The following is a 20,984-nucleotide window of genomic DNA, read 5'->3' as shown; positions in this document are numbered from 1 at the left end:
CCCAAGGAAACATTCTGTCACACTCCGGCTTTAGGCCTTGTAGTTAAGAGGGTTAGAGCTGGTGTGGAACAAACAAAAAGGCACGTGTACACAAGCACATCCGCAGCTTTTTCTTTGACTGGAAAAATGCTCATTCAGGAAACCTGATAGTGTGAAATGAAATCTGGAAGTAAATCTTTAGTTTTGAAAGGGACAGTAATCAAGTTTGCAGAATCTACATTTTTTAGCTTTACTAGAGATATAGAAGTTTTTCTTTCACCAAAAGGCTCATATACCATTTGAATAATTCAATAAAATGAATGCTGGGAGAGAATATTCATCATTCTCTGTCTTAATCCAATCTTGCTAAATTGTGTTTGCAAATAATTACTGGTTGTTTTGTTATGCATTAAATAAGAGACTGTGTATTCAACCGCATTGGCTAGAAAATAAATATTCCATTTGATGCTTATATTTTTCACTTTCTTTCGTGTCTTATACAATTATTATTTGTCTTTTAAATAACTAAATAAAAATGTGAAAACTGCAGCCTGAAGTGATGTGAAGATGATTATAATTTAGTTTTTCTATTTGACCAAAATCCCCAAATGTACTGATAGTCAGTTTACTATTAAGTAGAACTAAACTACAGAACTAAATCCCAGGTCAAGTCAGCCCTGAGGGGTCTTTGGGCAAGTAAAATATCCGACTTGACAATAAATTATGATCGTATCGTTAGTAGGACAAAGAAAAGCAGCAAAACATCACATTTGGAAAGCTGGAACCAGCAACAATGACTGAATGATTAATGTAACATTAAAAAAGTTGCAGATTAAATGGATGACATGATTATAATAATATCTACTAATTGTTACAGCTGTTCTTGTAAAATGTGTGCTGACCTGTTTGGGGCTCTGCAGAATCTCCTGTGTTGTGGTGGTAGCCAGGATGGCTCTGTTGCTTCCTGTACTGAGCTGCAGACTCATAGAGAGGCCCGTGACCAGCTGGACCCCCAACTCTGTGATGGTCACTTTGTCATCCACCACTGTGACAGTCTTCTCTGCCAGGATGGAGTCGGATAGAGGAGACAACACCTAGGATGTGCAAAATGCAGCAAAAAAAGAAAGAAAGAAAACAAACAGAGATGATAGATTACATTGTGACAGTAAATACATTTTCAAAGGAAAAGATGAAGAATTTTCTTCAACAACAATCCCCTCAAATATGTGTTTGTCGAGCAATAACCTGTGACGTTCTGGTATGATCAATTACAGCTATGTTTTTCTGCAATAGTGACTGAAGCTATTGTATAGCCTGTTCATGAAAGACTTTTCATTTCCTGCTCTAAACACCGAGGGTTGTGAGGGTCTTTCCCTGGAGAAATTAGCCGCGACAGCAACCGTGGCTAAAAAGAGAAAAAGAGTACTATAGAAACTTCATAAACAGGAAATCCACCAGAAGTTAGTCCCTACTGGTCACACTGCTTGATTGACAAGGCGTTCCTGACAGGAATGTAAAAAAGTCCCATCAATGAGCACTCAGCAGTGAGGATGTCACAAACATGAAAAAAGCAGATTACCACGAGTTATAGGTGATTTAACAAAATATCTTCCGATGTGTTTCATCTGACATAAAAAGCTCACAAGCCCCTGCGCAATATGCACAACCCACTTTTTATTTTAACTCTTTACTCAGGCTGTATAGATCAAACAAACGCTTGGCTGCCATATAACCCCGATACTTCCTATAGGTAAGAATCCTTTCCCTTTGATTCATATCCAGAGGAGAAGCACACTTTCACCCCAGTACAGAAGAAGGAAGTCTAACGTTATTTAATGATAAATGCTGCAGATGTTATGTGACACTTCTCCTCGTGCACCAGCCTTTGTGGCGCGTGGCACTGGTAGACACAGCTGGCAGACTTTAGTGCTGCTCATGTTTGCCAGTTCGTGCTTGTTTTGTGAAAACGTTGAAGCTTTCCCACAAAGGTGAAAACTCGTCTGCGCACAGACAGACAGACAGACAGACAGACAGACAGACAGACAGACAGACAGACAGACAGACAGACAGACAGACAGACAGACAGAGACAGACAGACAGACAGACAGACAGACAGAGAGACAGACAGACAGACAGACAGACAGACAGACAGACAGACAGACAGACAGACAGACAGACAGACAGACAGACAGACAGACAGACAGACAGACAGACAGACAGACAGACAGACAGACAGACAGACAGACAGACAGACAGACAGACAGACAGACAGACAGACAGAGACAGACAGGCAGACAGACAGACATTTTGTTCCTTTAAATGACATAATTCAAATGATAAGAATGTTCCTGATTTGATGAATAATTAGCATATTCAAATTGAGATATTGGAATAATCTTCTCATTATATTCTGTTATTACTAACACAGACCTTTGCCAAGATCTCTGGCAGCCTCTAAGGCCCTCTGCACTGCGTTTTACACCAGCAGACTTTGGGAGGAATCTGTATAATAAGAAGCAGGCACTGATCTCTCAGCACACATGTAACTGAAGCTTTAAGAGATTACCGCGATGGCAGTTGGTTGATTGAATGAATTTATATTCACCGTTAGTAAGAGCTGATTCCGGATCCTTGTCTGTCTTTTCACAAGGCTAGGTAGACCTCTGAGACAGGAAGCAACGGGTTCATGGGAAATCTTTTTATTTTTTATTTGAGAAACACCAGCACAAGTGGAAAACTAAATTGCCAGCGCTTCCTAGCACCTGCAACATAACAATGCCACAAAGCATGATGCCAAGGCTACTAACTATCTTATATGTTTAGGCATGAATGTTTAGCAACCACTGTTTAATTAAAGAAAAGTTTAGGTTAATTAAAACGTTGGTCTTTTTTTGATTTATTTTGCCATAATTTCTATCAATTATGAAACTTTTAACTCAATCAAATGTGCGTGATTGAACTAAAAGAAGTACAAAAGGTAAAAGTGAAACGGCAATATGTTTAGTAAGATAAATGTACAGTTCAGGTATTAAATATAAGTTTGAGGGTTTTTGTACAACCTTTCTGATTGAGCAACTGTCATATCGGCTTCATTTGAGCTTTTGGGTGCTGGAGGTTGAATACAGTTGTGTCAATACTAAAAGGAAGAATATCCAAGACTTTGAAAATAAGATCCTAACATTATTTCTAAATGCTACATTAATTAATTAATGAACTACTTTGTGCAGTTCACAACACCTGGCCTACCTGGATAGTGGTCATCCCCATGTTCAGCCCCACCAGTATCCTCCTGTCCAGTATCTTTGCAATTTGGGGGTCCTCCACCTTCAGGAAGTCCCACACCAGCTCTGTGATGTCCACCTGCCAATCAGTGCCCAGCATGAAGCTGGTCTGGCCTCGGGGATCTGCTGACTCAGCCACAAAATGTGTCAGGACCCTGACAATGGCGTGCTGGTACTGAAGAGTGCAGCTTCGTCCACGTCTGTCCTCATCATCCTCGTCCTCGCTGTCCTGTGTGGACCTAGTAAGAAATAATAAAAGAAACAGATGTGCAAACTGGTAGCAACTGAAAACGTTGTTGCAGCCATGCTTGTGGCGTAGCTCTAGGAATATAAATGTTGATTGGCCCACTACATTAATAGAGAATAGTAATATGGTAGATATTGAATCAGTTGGCATGGCATGTGGTGTAGACATTCATGGTCCCCAGATGATGAATCAGAACAATATTTGTGATCATCTGACTAGCACTACTGTCCATTACTTTCTTGTATTAATAAATACATGCAAAAGTAATGACATCCACAAAGGCTGTACTTTGTTTTAAGTGCTAATTATCAAAGTACATCATGTTAACACGCTCAACTCAATAAACAAGTAAACATGGAGTACAATAGGCCTGCTATGGCTGAATACTCTTAGTCTCGTTAATTATGCATGCTACTTTAATTAAAACATTGCAGAAAGTGCACGAGTTAAAGCTGTATCACATTTATTACATAATGATATGTAAAAGGCCTAATCTAAAATAATTGTGGCATATGTGTATACTGTTTGCTAATTATACCTATTAGATGAAAAGAGAAAACATCTGCTATGTCTTCTGGATTGGTTTGTGGTATTTTCAGCAGCGTTTAGATAAACTAAACTCTGACAAACGTTCACACACACATCAGTCTCACACAGGGATGTTTACCTAACGAAGATAACGTTAGGATGATTAAACCGTGGAAAGAGGATAAATCCAGCGTATGGCTCTCATTTTTTCTTCTTACGTCCCTCCTTCACCATTTCAGAGCACCTGGTCTGGGTTGTGAATGTGCACACGTCCCCTTACTGCTTTCCTTAATAGCCCTAAATATCTCTCATTGCTTTTTTTGCTAGCAAATCACATTTTATTGCTTTAGGTAACAAACAATTGCCAACAGAGGCTCAGCTCTTTCTCACCAGGAAAATTGCAGTATGACAAACTGGCTTTAAATGGTTACTATAAAGCTGCACTATCATTAGACTCTGTCCATATTTGTTTCAATGTTATTTTTCTTCAACAGCCAAGAGATGAAGCACCTTGAGATGTTGAATGTTTGAATGGTTGATCTGGGAGAATACATGCTGTTACAGCTTTTCAGTCTTACACTGGGGCACGGTTTGGACATTTTTAAACAGGAAAGTGCTTTGTAAACAAAACTGCTAATCATATACGCCACTGTAGATTCCCATTGTCTCTCTCACACACGTACACACCATCAAGCCATCTTGATAAAGGGGAGAAGTAAATTAATTAATCTTTTAAACTGTTTTTTTACCACGATTATCCGCTCGGCTTGTCTCTTTTCTTTGCGAATCCCAGGAGAAATCTGACTGCACATAAAGCCGTGGAAATCAAGATGCTAGCTGCACGCTCCAGAGAAAAACCCCAGAGCACAGTGAGATTTGGAGATTTGGAGATTTGGAGCTTAAAACCTTCCCTTTCAGCAGCCATTTCAGCTGCAACTGAATGACAGCCATTCACAGAGGAAATGACTAAACTGTGGAAATTGTGGGATCATTTTTAGAAAACATTTTCATTCAGGATTCAACAAGTGAACACATACCCTAAATAGGTTTTACAAACATCTGTGATGTTTGTTGATCTGTGAGGCTTTGAATTTGAACAGTGGTATCAAAACACAGAACGTTCTTTTAGCTTTTCTGACTATTTGCTCTCTCTTTGTTGTGTCTTGTTCTATTTAATCCCACCATATTCACATAAAAGTATTTATTGCGGCAGTAATCTTAAACAAAGTGCCGCGAGGGACTAAACAAAAGAAAAAACACTGTGGACGCGCAAAAACTCAGTCTTTCCAACACAGTATACGTTTGACCTTTTATTTCCAAAGCAAAAATGCAATATTCCATATACGTATATCCTTGTATGCGTGCGGTCAACAAAAATTGTCCTTCTCTAGCTCACTCCCCCATCTATTACAAAGTGCGCAGGTAAAAGCAACCGAATATAAGCACAAACGTCACCACACAAATCCAATGACACGCCCACCGACCTATAGTGACTCAAAAAACATGTATCGTAACAAACACATAAATGGCTTCATATGTGGCTCCTACAGTATTTCTATATATCAAATATTCATGACTAAAAAGCTAAAGTCAAGTTCAAGGAAAATAAGAAATGTAAGACTCAAAAATGCAGACAATCTCCTTCATCGGGACTGTGTGGGTGTGGTTAAGTCAGATTTAGTCAGCAGACTGTGATTCATATGCTGTATGCAACTTTTCATGTTTAAAAAAATGTAAGAATGCATACACCAGACAAGAACCACACACTTTCATACAAAAATATTTCAGAGCAGCCAGACAAAAAACATTGCGGTGGACTGCATGTTGTTTTCATCTGGTTGCACTTGTGTGTGCTATGTTTTGCATAGAAATACCAACAAAAATAACTGTGTATGAAGTCATTGCTAAGGAGACGACTCATATATTTTGCAGTGTGATCTGAAAATAATGTTTTCTTGTTAGTCTGAAATGAAGCTGCAAGCACGTTGGTTTCTGCTCAATATTCCATCGCGGTTCCTTTTACACTACAGGAATTATAAAAACAGGGACAGTCCAATCCAATTGATACCATTGACAATTCCCTACAATGCAAAACCCATTCAAAATCTGTCCACTACTTCAGGAAAAGATAAAAACAAAAACACGTTAACCATCTTATCTCTGCCAACAATCGCTGTCTGAGCACACCTCCCCAGATTGTGTTAAAGAGTTAAAACATTTTTGCACTATTTTAGAAACCCTTCCAAAAGCAGATTGAAATAACAGAGCAGTTGTGCCTAAGCAGGCCCTACATGACACATTTACTGCATATTTATGAATACTAACGCCTCCACTTATGATTGTTGTGTCATTTACACACACATAAGTGAACAACTACATTGAATTCCAAGGGGTGGACGAGGTTATTTGAGTCCTTCTCGGATATAATATTTGTAATCAAATACAAGGAGCTTCTTCCTTGTCTTACCTTAGAGTGATTCACTGACTATTAAAAGGCAAACCTTAAAATTCACATACAAACAAAATAACTCCCATCTGCATGAAATGTGGCACTTTATCAGATACATTTTGTAATTCCAAATGACTAACAAGCTTTGTGATTAATGAATTTGTGATCAAAATATTCATTCAGCATCGGATTTTTCTCTTACAATTCCCTTCGCCTTTTATGAATTCCTGTTTTCCACTCACTCTCCTATTATTTACATAAGATAAGTAGAGGAGAAAACCATTTTCCAATTATTTCAACGCCAGTAATTGAAAGTTTCTCACCGCTGACTGCTTTGGTTAAATCCTTTTGGATCGTGTTTTGAGTGAAAATAGAATCTGTTATTTGACCTTAACATGCAATGAGTTGACAAATGGCACTGCTGTTGAAGGATGTTGTACTGACACATTGACCGAATCAGCATCTAAACAGTATATAGGGATCTTTTTAGATGCAGGTATTAGTCAGATGTAATGGATTCAAGAGTAAACAAGCTGATAGTGAAGTCCAACTGTTTTAGCTCCACTATAAATCTGATATGCCACTGCTTGTGCAGCCATCTCAAAATCTAATCTAAGGTTAATCTAATAAACAAATCACACTCGGAGAACAACCTGCTTCACAAAGCAATTTTTCTCTCTGCTTCATTTACTTTCAAGCCCAATTTTGACTTCAGAGGAGATGCTGTTTATTGGAGTGTGTGTCATTCTTATTTGTGTTGTGCCCCACAGATCGAGTGCTGTATTTGTTATTTATTTTATTATTTTTGCTACAATAACATGACGAAGGTCATTTGGACGGAAATAGACAGTTCTGCTACTATATATACACAGATGCAGCTCTATCTGACAAAGTTTGATTGTTTACTTTTATTGTGTGGATATTATTGTACGGAATTCAACTGCAAGTTGGTTAAGAAAGACAACACTCAGTACGCACAGTAAAAGCCAACCCAGTATAAAAACAACATCAAAATGAGTATTGAGGAGATTTTTAAAAGCCCTATGGGTAAACATGTCTTTAAAGACATGATAAAGGAGTGGTTCAAGCCTGAGTGCTACGCCTACATTTAGGATTGCTGTCTGCGAAGGCTTATCTTGTCCCTGCTCTGACAGGGCTTAGGGAAAGGAAGAGGTGAGCCATACAGGAAGTGCCAGTCAAAAACCGTGTGAGTAGTGCTTTTGCAACTATCAAACCTTTGCCGGATGTCTCTTTATTTCTCATTTCTCTCTCACCCCCAAATGTGGCCACGACTTGCCAGCTGGCTGATAGACAAAGGTCCCACCACTTTGTATTGCTGCTCAGTTCCTTGTGGGCTTATGGACAGTGGAGCAGTGCCATTTCTCACCAACAGGCATAGTGCTACTGTGCAAGGTCACGCCTGTTATCCCCAGATAAACAAAGGCGGGTTGAAGACAGGGAGAAACAATGCTCTCTGCTTCCCATCAGCAGTGGTTCTGGCGTCAACAATGACAACACAACTGGCCTGTCTCGGCTGATAAAGGCGTACCAGAGCAGAGCTGGGAAAGCAACATCCGCAACATGCCATGGCATTAGTCGAATGCTGTACCCCTGTCACTCAAAATAAGAGGGGAGCCAGGATAATTAGAGCAGCCACACTGGTGCGTGGGATGACTCCAAGTCCAGGAACAGCCTCAACGCTTTTCCAGAAGTAATTACTGCAGGTAGGCCAATAGCTGCTCTCTCAATTGATGGATTTCAACAGTTGCAGAGAAGCGCTGCACAGAGATGTTGGCAGAGGTGCTGTTAGTGATGAGGCCCCCGGGGGAGAGGTCTGACCTCCATGCAGCTCTAATAATGTTCTGTTCTACTGACGACTAAGAGGCAAATGGCAGGACACCTTAAGTCGGTCTAATGACAAGCTGTATTGCACAGGTCAGCCATTTTGTTATCAGCCAAGAACTGTCAGCAGGACTGGAGTCAGGAAGGGACAGGTGGAGTGGAGTTTAGTCACACTTCTCATAATGATCTTATCTAAGGCTGCCATGATTGAAATCGAATACATCACCTGAAATAAAGGCCACTCGTTACCCCCTTAAATGAAGCTAATGCTGCTGAAAAAGCAGAAAAATGGCTCATATTGAGAGCATCTATGTTGCCTTGCACAATGCTATTAAATACATAAGAAAGGGCATTTATAGATATAGCTCGGATCCACTCAAACTAAGATTGGGGGCATGGCATTTGCCATTTCATTGGATAATTGTACATTTTGCTGGAATTACACAACAGACACAAAAGAAAAGTTGAGAAAATTAGCCCTTTGCAAAATGTTGAATTGTTATTCTAAAAAATGCAGAGAAGACTGAGACAACCTGCAGTTGAATCTGCCCAATAAACCATGGATACCAATTATCTATGATTCTCTGGTTTAATCTTGTTCAGAGAACATTTTCTTCATCACAGACTTCTGAGTCACAAAACTATAACTAAGTCATACATGTGCTATACTGATATTGACAAAAGGCTGAAAGTGACTATAATGACTGTTTAAAATATTTAATCAACAGTATATCTTTCTAGATATTAAAACGTTTTTTAAAAAAGGAATTGGTGCAAATCGCGCAAACCTGACAACCAATTACAGTGCAGCAGAGGACAACACAGACGTCCATTAAGGAATATTTGGCATCTATTCAGGATGAGTTATATTGGGGTCGATCATCAGAATTCTATGACTTGACTTGTTACTTGCTCGACTAATAGTAGTGGCTGTTTTTGACTTGCTGTATTGTCAACCCAGTAACGTGGGACTTGCTTGGGACCTGAGTGTTGGGAAAGGAGTCCTGCTTGGGACTTGCACGTGTGACTTATGACACATACACGGCCCTGTAGCTGACAGATTCATGCAGTACTTTACCTCTGACTGGTGGCCATGACAGGTACTCTCCACCCTTTGATCTGGCTCAGCTCGGTGTCTGACACTTCAATCTGGAGGGGGAGTCGAGGGATCCACACATTGAGCTCCAGTTGAGAGCTCAGGTATCCGTAGGTGAAGTTCACCATCATCTTCACCTTGCCCTTCATCTCCTTGCCGTTAACAAAAACATAGTCGCACCTGTCCGACACCTGCATGAGAGGAGAGGGAGAGATTAACAGAGACGACATTTAAATTGAGTCTTCTGACGGTTTCTACACATTGAATTACAGAGTGCAATATACCATAAAGCGTTCACTGTGGCCCAGGCTCTCCAAGTTGATTATAAGGTTTACACTTCTGAGCTCCCCACTGATGTAGTATTCCTGCAACTACTTTGAACAAGATGAAAGGTCCTGAATGTGTTCCACACTCAGGAAAAGAAGGGAGGGAGTAACGAGGACTTCTTTGAACCTTAGGGAAAACAGATCATGGTCTGCTGTTCTATTATATTTTTGCCAAAAGCTAAAAGAAGAACCAACAGATGGAAAGTAGAAAGAGGACAGCAAATATCTCTTGATAAAATGACCTGACTCAAAGGCACCATGTCATAAATTGCTTTAAAAAGAAAAGTTATCAGCAGGCCACATTTTTTCTTTTTCGAAGGACACAACTCCTTGTTGCTTTGGCTCACTCCGTGTGAACCCATCCCCCCCCGAAGCTTCTTTCGTTCTCTGTCTTTTTTAAATGCAATGCCATGCTAGCTCTACAAATGCATAAAATACGCAAATACACCAAAAAAAAGAAGAAGAGGATATCAAGACGGCTATCCAGCACACACTCAGAGGCTATTAATCAGTATGTCTTAAACAGAGATTCCTTTTTTCTGGGCAATTTGTCAATCCTATTTATCTCATCATATAGCAGGCTACTATGGCTCAAACTAGATGGAATTATATGGTTGGGGAAATATCTTTTTTTTTTCTACTTCCAAGTTATTCTTCCACAGAGAGATAAAACCATAAACAGCCATAAATCACAAAGCCGCAGCGGGATATCCTCTGTGACCACATTCTGGAGACAGACAGAGTCCTTAGCTTGGTTTGAGCTCTCTCTATTTCACAGCATCTACAGAGTGAAGCCAACACAACACTCTCTGTGGAAGATACATTTTGCTTCTTGGTTTACATTAAATCCGATATTTGAATATGTGCTTCACTGATTTTATACTCTGTCCTAAAAACCAGTGTGTGGTTGGACACAAATATAGCGTTGGCTAAATCAAAACAGTCATCAAATAAATTGTCATCACTGACATTGTTTGATGCAAACTGTAGTAAGCTAACATCATGTTATATGGATTTCAACCAAAGAGAGATTCAAAGAGAAATGTATCTTATTCTTTTTTTATATATAGGCCTACATAGATTTAATCTTGCACCATTGTGCCACTTGCACTACTTTATTGGACTATTTTACTTCCGTGTTTCTTTTTATGTCTTATGTTTATCACATGTTTTGTTGGAGGAAGCTTTAGCTACAGTATATTGCTTATGACAAAAAAAGCCTTTAAAGCTTTTAAATCTAGGGAGTGCGAGATTGAAGATAGGACTTAACAGCTAACAACGTCGGACATGCAGCTTGTTAACTGCCTGTGTGGCTGTTGGAATTAAACTCATATGATGAACGATTTCTGGTGTCTGCAGTCAAAAATATAAATTTGCACCAATTACATTACCAGTAAAAGCACATTGTCTTTTGAGACCAGTATTTCTCACCTCCTACATTACATTTATGCAGAGAGAGAGAGCTATTTTAGCTGAAACATATTTCTTAGCAAAAATGCTTTTTTAAAGAGGCAATATTATGCTTTTTGGAGTTTACCCTTTCCTGTGGTGTGTTTTTCGTGCATGTAAATTATCTGCACAGGTTCAAATCCTATAAAAGTTCACACCAAAGGGAATGTCTCTCCCATACACTTCCCCTCTGCCTCAAACACCTCGACTGGACTCCTTTGTTTACTTCCATAACATAGTGACATCACTATGTACCTGTTGTGCTTCTACTGGGTAGTGCTCCAACACATTGTACATGATAGGATGAGGGGCGGAACATATCTAAACGGTTGACCAATCACAACAGAGCCAGCCAGCTAACCAATAAGAGCAGACTGGGCTCTGGTTTCAGACAAAAAGGTTTTCAAGACAATAGCAAGCAGTTGACTTTATGTCTGAACACCAGTTAAGAATCTACCCCTGTGAGGAAATAAAAAGCGTGCTGCAGGGGATCCTCCAAGGCTACAGCCAACCATCAGAGAACTTGGACTGCAAAAGCCCTGACTTCTCAAGTGGATGCACACAGTATGAGTGGATACATGCTTTATGTTACTACAATAATTAAAGAATACAGAGAAAACAGCAGTACCTTGCTCGTGCACTGACGCCGTACAACACTACAATGTAACAGGGTCAGACAGAGTTGCTTAATAAAGCTTTTGACATTTTTTACAAGGGCAGTGGTGCTCCCCTGGCTACGCTCAGTCATGAAGCCGATTGGGCTCCGTCAGTGCTCCCAGTGTGAGAGTGTGTGTTTGAACTGATAAAGATGTCAGAGAAGTTCCTGCTCCTTATCAGCCCTCATTGTTCAGCTCTTTCTCTCTCGATGCACTCAGTCGGCTGATACAGAAGTGCTTTTGACAGCCCGTTTCATCTCAGACTTCTCTCACAAGTCGGGGCCGTGCAACCTGCCCGCACGAGCATTAACTTGCTTGCTAGACACCACCTGACTGGGCTCCATGTGAGGCTCATGAACAGAACCAAAAGTGATATATAGCTGATCGATAAAATGGATGCTCCTGACAAATGCGTTTATCCTATCAGATGTATTTTACTTAGCAGATGCAATGGTTGTGAAATGACATCAACGTGCAATGATGTAGAAACACAAAAACAAAACAAACACAGACACCATGCTGTGCAATAACAAGTGCGTGCAATCAGTTAATTGGAAATGCATTAGGGATGTTACTTGTAAATTGAAATAGCCTTTTTTTTGCATACCCTTTCTAATAGTGTTTTATTTTCTCTCTATCTTAAAGGTGGGGTAGGTAATTTTGGAGAAACCGGCTCGAGTGCGCTAGAATTTGAAAATACAGTTTGTGCACAGATGGAAGGCTGACAGGCAGGTAGGCCATCCAGTTATTTTAGCCGGGCCGGGTAAAATGATTGGTCGTGCTTTTTACAGTACTATGGCTTCCACAGATGAAATGTTGTTTTGTATTTATTGTCAAAGCATTTAATATATTCATTGCTATCGGGATGTTAAGAGCATTCCATGGAATATAACGAAAAGTGTTTCTGAAATAAATTACATACCCCACCTTTAACATATGCTGTAACAAGGTACATTTCACCTCTGTGGGACGAATAAAGGTATTCTGATTCTGAAAGCTATAAGAATACAGTTTATTTTTATTTGAGGAAAGAACATGTTAATGACTCTGGGACTTATTAACACACATGTCTGCTACAGTATGTCTCATGACAGGCAAATTAACTGCCTGATGGTATTTCTTTGATCTACTCCCAACAATCTAAGCGGAAACTATTTAAGCAAACATGGCAGCTGACATCAAGCCATCCCGACACATTACACTGACATGCGTACACCCTCCTGCTGTGCTGTATCATCGACTGACACACATCCAAGTAAACATTTTAACTTAAAAAGACAGTCCCCTTAACCTCTTACAACGTCCCACAAGGATGTGTGTTGTGGCAGACCAAGGGGGGCACTGTCTCTGTGGATTACACACTCTCGGTCATCCTGATTCACAAAGTATCATAAACGTCCAGGAGGATCCACTACCACATTAATCAGAGACATTAGGCAGCTAACGGGAGAATACTTACAGAGGACATTAAGGCTGTCTCTGGATCTAGCCCAGGAAATTAACAACTCACCAGACAGATACAATCCACGGCAGATATGAGCGATGGGAGTGGGGAGCATGAAGGTGGGTTGTGCATGTCTCTGGCTTGTATACAGAGTCAGCTTGACAGAAGCAATTAAGCTGCTCAGGCTCCTCTGCATAAGCTAGAGCACTCACTTCAATGCAAGGGGAAAGTGTATGCATATTCTAATAGACTTGTTCTGTGTAGGCAGTGGTAAGAAGGGCCCTCTCATCGACCTTGAGTAAGTAGAGTTCATGTCTAACAAGGAGAAGAACAATTTGTTCAGATTTTTCTATAAAAAATCCTTGGAGCCAAAAAGCTATTTTCCTAAACATCATGTGCTTCTTTCTAAAAAAATTAGTTATGAAGCACTGGTGAACAAATAGGGAGGAAAAAAACACATTCCTCCTCCTTTTTGATATGGTAGTGAGTATTACAGTCAAGAAATTTAAAACGAAAAATATACAAATATTGTATATTTAAAATGCTGCTTCATGTCCTTGACCTGATAAGCACTTTAATCAGCTGCATACTGCTGAAAGATGCATCATTTGAAAATGTTTTGTTGTCGAGCTAGTTAGCTAGTTGCAAACTTTGTCTGTTGTTGTTTTGAGCCGGGTGGGAGGCAGACAGTGGGTTTTAAGAGCTTTGCCACTGAAAACAACAAAACAACAACAGTCGGGTAAGGTTTGTTGCACTACAGACAACCACTTTCACTTACATGTGATCCATTGTTTGTTCAAATACATTTGAGCCAGGGTTTCCGTTAGCCGGTAATTACCGGTTTTTAGCTGGTACAATTTATTAAAAACCGGTAAATTCAAAACCCGCCGGTCAAAATGTCTGGTAATAATTAGGGAGGCTCCGATAGATCGGCCGCCGGTCATTATCGGCCGATATTCACTCTTAATAGTTTGATCGGTGCTCTATATAAAGGCCGATCAGGAGAGCTGGATCTGATCGATATGGACATAAACGCGAGTGAAGTATAACCGGACACGCGAGAGAGATCAGATCAGCTGCTGAGTCTGACCGAGACACGCAGCTCTGCATAATCACCTGAAGCCCCGCCCTTTGTTTAGCGAGCTGCAGGAGCTGCATGAGAAACTGACGGGCTGTCAGAGAGAGAGGGAGGGAGAGGGGAAAAGAGAGGATCCGTTTCTCCCGTGTTATTATTCAAAGTTAATGTAAACTTTTGAATAATGTACGTTATCTACTACAAGTAGTTTGTTTGAATGTAATAATTATGTTGTTTGTTGTTTGTGGAATAATTTATTGAAAAATGAATCTGAATTTTTCGATCTGTTACGATTATAAACTGAAGCAATATAAAAACTCTGCTACACAACTCTTATTATTATTATTGAAATATGACCGGTAATTTTCAAATGTGTCCGGTAAAATAAATTCTGCCCGGACATTTGACCGGCGAGAAAAAATCCTAGCGGAAACCCTGATTTGAGCTGCTTCAAGTCTTTGGCAATGTCCCCACTGTATGCAGCTGCAACATGATGAACTCTAACAAGGTGGTACAGTAGATGTACACCGGATATACCCACCCACATCCACAGCCATCACAGTCCAAACAGTGAGCCTGGTGCTAAACTGAACTGTGAAAACTCTATATGCAAAAAAAGCAACATAAAAAAAATAATGGAGGCAGCGCTTTCTTTCAGCCTAAACTTGTCAGATACAATTTGTTTTAGCAAGACTAATATTAAACGTGGTTTAAAGAAAAAGCAACTTGTTTTTTTTTTTTTAAATTCACTGTAATTATAGGGCCACAAGTGAGAGTAAGCATAATTTAATATGCACAGTGATTCATTATTCAAGTTTAATGTCACTCTGCGTTTACTTCTCGCTTATTCCCCAGGTCAGAATTAGATAAATTAGTCATGTTTACATACATGATCGCAGGCTATGATAAGAGAGATGAGCAGAGGTGAGCAGGATGAGGCTCTGACCTTCAGCAGAGATCTCAGCAACAGAGCTATTGTTTTTCTAACTTCATTGATTTGCAATTTATTTCCCTCTAAGAATCCCTGAGCCAACCATAACTTAACGCATCAAACATGATGAAGTGGATCAGTGTGGGGAAATATATAGGATTTGTTTTTATAACTGTACATTACTTGAGTTTGATATGCGGCATTCTAGTATCTTTTTGAGGTGTGACGAGGAAGCACAAAATTCAAGGTAAACCATAGCACAGTAAGATCTCAGTCACTTAGGATTGGAAACACATTACAGACAGGATGTGATTTTCTCTTAGTTTTTTCCCCGGGCAATCTGTAGATAACCAATAAGTCATTGGGATTCTGTTGAAGTGCAAAGTTAGTGATACGAAGGCTCAACTTTATAACACTGTAGTCACTTTTTACTCTTTTGTGCCTTGTGCCCTAGGGTTGTAAGGGGCTCTAAAAATAAAGGAAATCGTGAACAACCTGTCAGCAGTCACTGTATATCAAACACACACTTTCATGTTGCCTGCTGGTGTTTGTTTATCTGAAGGATTTATATAGATGTGCTAAACATAGAAAATCTTCTCATCTGTCGCATTATTTATACTCACAGTATTGCTTTCATAAGCTCTAATGCAGTCTGTAAACAAATACCTGCCTAGAGTCAGTCATTAAGGCACAAACATTTTATACATACACTATTTAACACTTGAACTCTGTAAAGTGCCTCCATAAAGCATTCATCTGTTTGCATCTTGCAATTTATTTCTCAAATAGTTATCACTGTAATTTCATTTTACATTCTGCTCGTGTATAACATTCTCTGCATTATTTGTCTAATTGTCATTATTTATTTTTCTTACATGTATATTACTTCATCACTTTCACATTGGTCTGCAACATAATTGCACTATAATCTTCTTTGTTTCTTCTTGCACTATTTTATTTGTAATGTTTTATTGTTGTATGTCTTATATAACTATGTTGCATTGTTGGTTGGAGGACTTAATATTTTCATTTCCATATCTACGCCGTGACACATTAAAGCCTTTGTATCTTACATTTTTTCAGTATGATTTGATATTAAGTTATTAATGCAATTAAAATGGTCTAATAAACAAGATTGACCTGCAAACTACCAACAGTCTATTGTGTTAAAATGAGTGTATTTATCAGTATTTTAAGACATTTATTATGGATCCATTACATTTAATATGTACACATTTTGACAAAATGTCTAGAAAATATGCAAAAGAAAATTCTGATTAACCTGCGTTCCCATTAGTGGCAGATAATTTCCATTTGCCATTAAAACCATTGCATAAAGGATTCAACAATAAATGATGTTTGTTAATCGCATACATTAGGGGGAAAGTCTCCTCATTGTTCTACAAAGTATTACACTTTAGTCTGTTGTTATGTTTGAGTTGAACGAAAGTGGAAGTCCATGTATGTCATGTCTTGATCACTTAACCTCTTTCAATTGCACTTAGTTGTAATTATTGCTTTGATCAATACACCATGTTGTCCACCTCAGCTTTCTAAATTCCAACTTAAGTTGTTCTATGGTAGAATCTTCATACAAAGAGTTAGATGAAAGTGTACAAAGATTTGTTCTTTTCAACAGTTCATCGTACTGACCTTGACCACATCTTCGTCTGTAGAGCTACACTTGACTGCTTCCGAGATGTCAGTAACAGAAGCGTCTATTCCAACGGTCACCACCTTCACTGGCACAGCCACTGTCTTCCCGGTCAGCACCGCCGTGTTCAAAATCTCAGAGTCCTGGAGGCAGAAAGAGAGAGAGGGATCAGCACAGCAGGTCCCTAATCCACCCAATCAGTGATTAGCTCAGAAATAATAGAAAAAGTCAAAGTAACAATCCGCATCGAAATTGGCCTAAAGAGGCTTCGCACAATCAACGCTCAATTAGTGATTATTGGGTTAACCACTGTGTAATCAGAGCCACGGTTCAGTGAACAGCTAATGTCTGATGGCAGCTGCTGAGAGCACAGTTACAGCAGCTGAAAGAACATACAGTCACGCTTCAATCACCTGGAAATCATTTCTTCCGTTTTTATAAATGCAGCATGTAGAATTACTTGTGTTGATCGAAGTTTGAATAGCTACTTCTGAGTCTCTAAGTTGAGTTTCTTAATATGAAGTCAACCATAACAATTTGAGGTTGTTCTAATTATTGTGAATGTAATTATCAGGATGAATACAAGACATTCTCCCAACTGCCACACTCTTCAGCCAGCTCACTGTTGAAAGTAATTAGCATAACATTGTGGTTCGCTAGTCACCAAAATTACAGATGGGCAGATAACATTTAGATTTTTCTTGATTTTCAACAGGCTACAAATGAAATGGTTAAACAATTATATTTCATGTAGGGAAATCATTCATGCTCTATTACGTGAGCTTTTGTTCTATGAAAAATGTGCTTCTGTGCATCGGCAGCAATATAACGCGTATGTCACTGTTGCCAAGTCAATTATATACGTATATATAGTCCTGGATCCATAGTAATACTCTTTGCAGTCTCTGCGGCTGTGATTATCCTCCTCTTGAGCATGTATAATGAATGCCATTTCTACCTTCAGTCAAAAGCTTGGTCTCTATGGTCTATATGTAACAAGAAAACATGCCCTTAAGCATTTCTATTATTCTAGATTTGGATCGGGTGAAGAATGTATTTTAGATTTAGAGTTATAAATATGTAATAATTGTAAAATTGTTGTAATAATAATACATTTTCATTGATTATGAACCTTTTTTACCATAAAAAGTGCCGTAAAACAAATGTGTGCTACCAGAAACCTTATTGAATTATGGTTGTAATTACTAATAAAATAAAAGTACACCATTAAAATAATATTCTACAAAAGGTAAATATATCATATTTTGAGGCTCACTAGCAGAGTGAGCATAACAAAATGTGTAATTCTTAACAGAGACACACATATACATAAAACCGACCTAATACACTGAAAAAGCAGATACTGTGCTCTGTATTTGCCATTAGGCTGAATTATAACACCTACGTTTGTGCAATATATACTTCCACCTTTAATACTTTCACATGGCTGCAATTTCAAAACTGTGACTGTACTGGATGTGTATTTTGTAAATAGTGTAATTACTAATTTAATTGTATGCATGCTTATTAATTAATATTAAGCTATTTGTGTCTCTTTACTAGCTGTAACAATGAAAATGTCCCCTCTGTGGGACAAATATTCTGATTCTGAGTGAGTGACCTGCGCAGTCTGGGAATCTTTTGACACACACACACACACACACACACACACACACACACACACACACACACACACACACACACACACACACACACACACACACACACACACACACACACACACACACACACACACACACACACACACACACACACACACACACACACACACACACACACACACACACACAGCACTAGTGTCACAAAGGATAATTGGGGCCAATTAAGATAAGTTTAAGTTAACTTTTTCTCTCCCACATGCACATTGGGTTGTACAAAATTGCTCTTCAATTACACAAATTGCTCTGGAATCCTGGGTAGCTCAGTAAATTCCTGCCATTGAGGTGAAAGTGCACCTTTCATTACTTATACCATTTAACCAACACGGCTTTCTTTCTATTGGGGAACCAAAATGATTTCCATGAGCTAATTGCACAGCTTGACAAAGGCCTCTCATTGTACGCATTTGACTCACACACAAACGCCCTGCTCTGACTTCTTTAATTTCAATGGGCATGAACCCCGAGACACCTTTTCTTTTGGCACAGTATTGAAGCCATACCAGCACTGAATACATTTCAGTTCTATTCTATTGAGGTAGCTACTATTTGTTGTTTAAATCACACTCTGTAGTGATGCCTTTTGAATAAAATGTCACATTTGTTTAGAGTATTAATGTTAAACCTGAATAGCACAGACAGGAACAATCTACTGTGCCCAACTTCCTGTCACCACATTCAAGAGTATCCCATTGTCCCTAGGGAAGTGCAAAATATGTGTACAGGGCCCTGTTAACTTGGTTCCTAAAGACTTCCCCTTGTGTTTGTGAGCTTGTGAGTCAGAGTCATTCAAAAAAAAGAGAAAAGGAGGATTAGGTTTGGTTGAAAGGAGCTTTGCTCGTTTGTAAGCATCCATTACTGAGACCAGTCAGCTCTGGAGTGAAATGATTTTTAGTTGAGCCAAGAGATACCAATGAATCACAAAAAAACACTTAATCTTCAAATGGCTTTTCATTACAGTTTTATAGACTGTGACAGTGTTATATAGGAATATAAACCCCTATCTCACTGTGCCTGTGATTCAATTCCCCTTAAAATTGAGGGTTGCTGCTGTAAATTAATTCTGTGTCTGCTGGGATTTCTCCAATTCCAGAGGGTCATCTATAATACATGATGGGGTAAATGGTTGGGACCTGCTGAAAGCAGAGGCTAATGTTAGATTACAGCAGCTGGAGATGACCCAGCAGGTTGAGAGCAGCCGAGAGTAGGGCCTGGCAGTAATAAGCCACAGTGGGATCCCACAGTGATGCATCAATAGTCCACACACTCAGACTTAGACAGCGCAATTAAACACAAAATGAGGACCAGCGGTGCACATCAGCGGCGTTACTAAGTCATCTAACGGTAATCTGAAAGAAGACACAATAAAATCTGGGCCTGTGAAACTGAAAGGATGACCTGATGAGAGTTTTTATTATGGTCGGAGATTTATGACTTCCTTACTTGAGATGGTTAAGGCTTACATCATAAAAGGGATATCTTATTGAAATGCATTTGAACATTAGTTTTGTGCCTACATTGTTTTTATGATTAATCTTTTTAGAACAATAAAAGGTGCAACATATTGCAATGTGTGCTTTTGCAGAAGTGTATCCTACTGTTGATGTCCTTCTTTTCTGGCAACTTTTGTCTATTGTCTTAATAGTTACATGTGTCAGATTTGTCAGGAGATAATCCATAACAGACTGTGACATTATCGGAAAAGAACACACAATGCAGAGTGCATTATTCTTTCAAATTGATTACTTAATCATATTTAAGGGACATTTTAATTGTAAATAGAACAGTATAGGCTTTTTCTTTACTACATTAGAATAACACTAAAATGTATGGGTGGCTTGGGCCAAAATGCCCAAAAAAACTAATATAACCAATGTAATTTACAAGTCTTTCAACAACGACATACACCACATAGTGGGTCTGAAGCCCTTGAGACACTCGACAGTCTCCAGCCCAGGGACAGTTGCCCGATTGATAGAAGAAATTGGTGAGTACTCTCTATGGCTATTATATCACACTTCAACATATTACATTTACACTTTAAAAAATGGCTTCTGTGGAAAGCTGGAGTAAAACATGAGCATTGATTTATGTAAGTCAAGTTCTAGTGTGTTGCCTTCAATACTCTGTGCATAAGAATACAAATATAATGAGTGAATAATAACAATAATTATAGAGCACTAAGCATATACATTCTTTAACCGAGCACAGAGACAGTATTGCCATTGTACAATTTACTAATTGATTTATTTAAATACATTTCTATTCATGCAATGGCTTTGTAGTTGACACTGATGTTTGTGCTTTTCTTACTAGCCAATCTTCTCCCTCAAGTCTAGCAGATTTTG

General features: G+C 39.0%; 1 protein-coding gene across 4 annotated transcripts in view; it reads right to left on the bottom strand.

Moving 5' to 3' along the window:
* Nucleotides 1-20,984, bottom strand: part of si:dkeyp-14d3.1 (transmembrane protein 132C) — a 184,778-nt gene that overhangs the window by 2,663 nt on the left and 161,131 nt on the right. For all 4 annotated transcript variants that reach the window (XM_034212668.1, XM_034212669.1, XM_034212670.1 and 1 more), the window contains 4 exons: nt 16,957-17,100; nt 9,405-9,613; nt 3,226-3,499; nt 882-1,073 (listed from right to left, as the gene is read on the bottom strand). In XM_034212668.1, the coding sequence (XP_034068559.1) occupies nt 882-1,073; nt 3,226-3,499; nt 9,405-9,613; nt 16,957-17,100 (819 nt within the window). The remainder of the gene's footprint in view (nt 1-881; nt 1,074-3,225; nt 3,500-9,404; nt 9,614-16,956; nt 17,101-20,984) is intronic.

The sequence above is a fragment of the Gymnodraco acuticeps genome, unplaced genomic scaffold (assembly GCF_902827175.1).
Source record: "Gymnodraco acuticeps unplaced genomic scaffold, fGymAcu1.1, whole genome shotgun sequence".
NCBI lineage: Eukaryota > Metazoa > Chordata > Actinopteri > Perciformes > Bathydraconidae > Gymnodraco > Gymnodraco acuticeps.
This window is presented reverse-complemented; position numbering and strand designations above follow the sequence as displayed.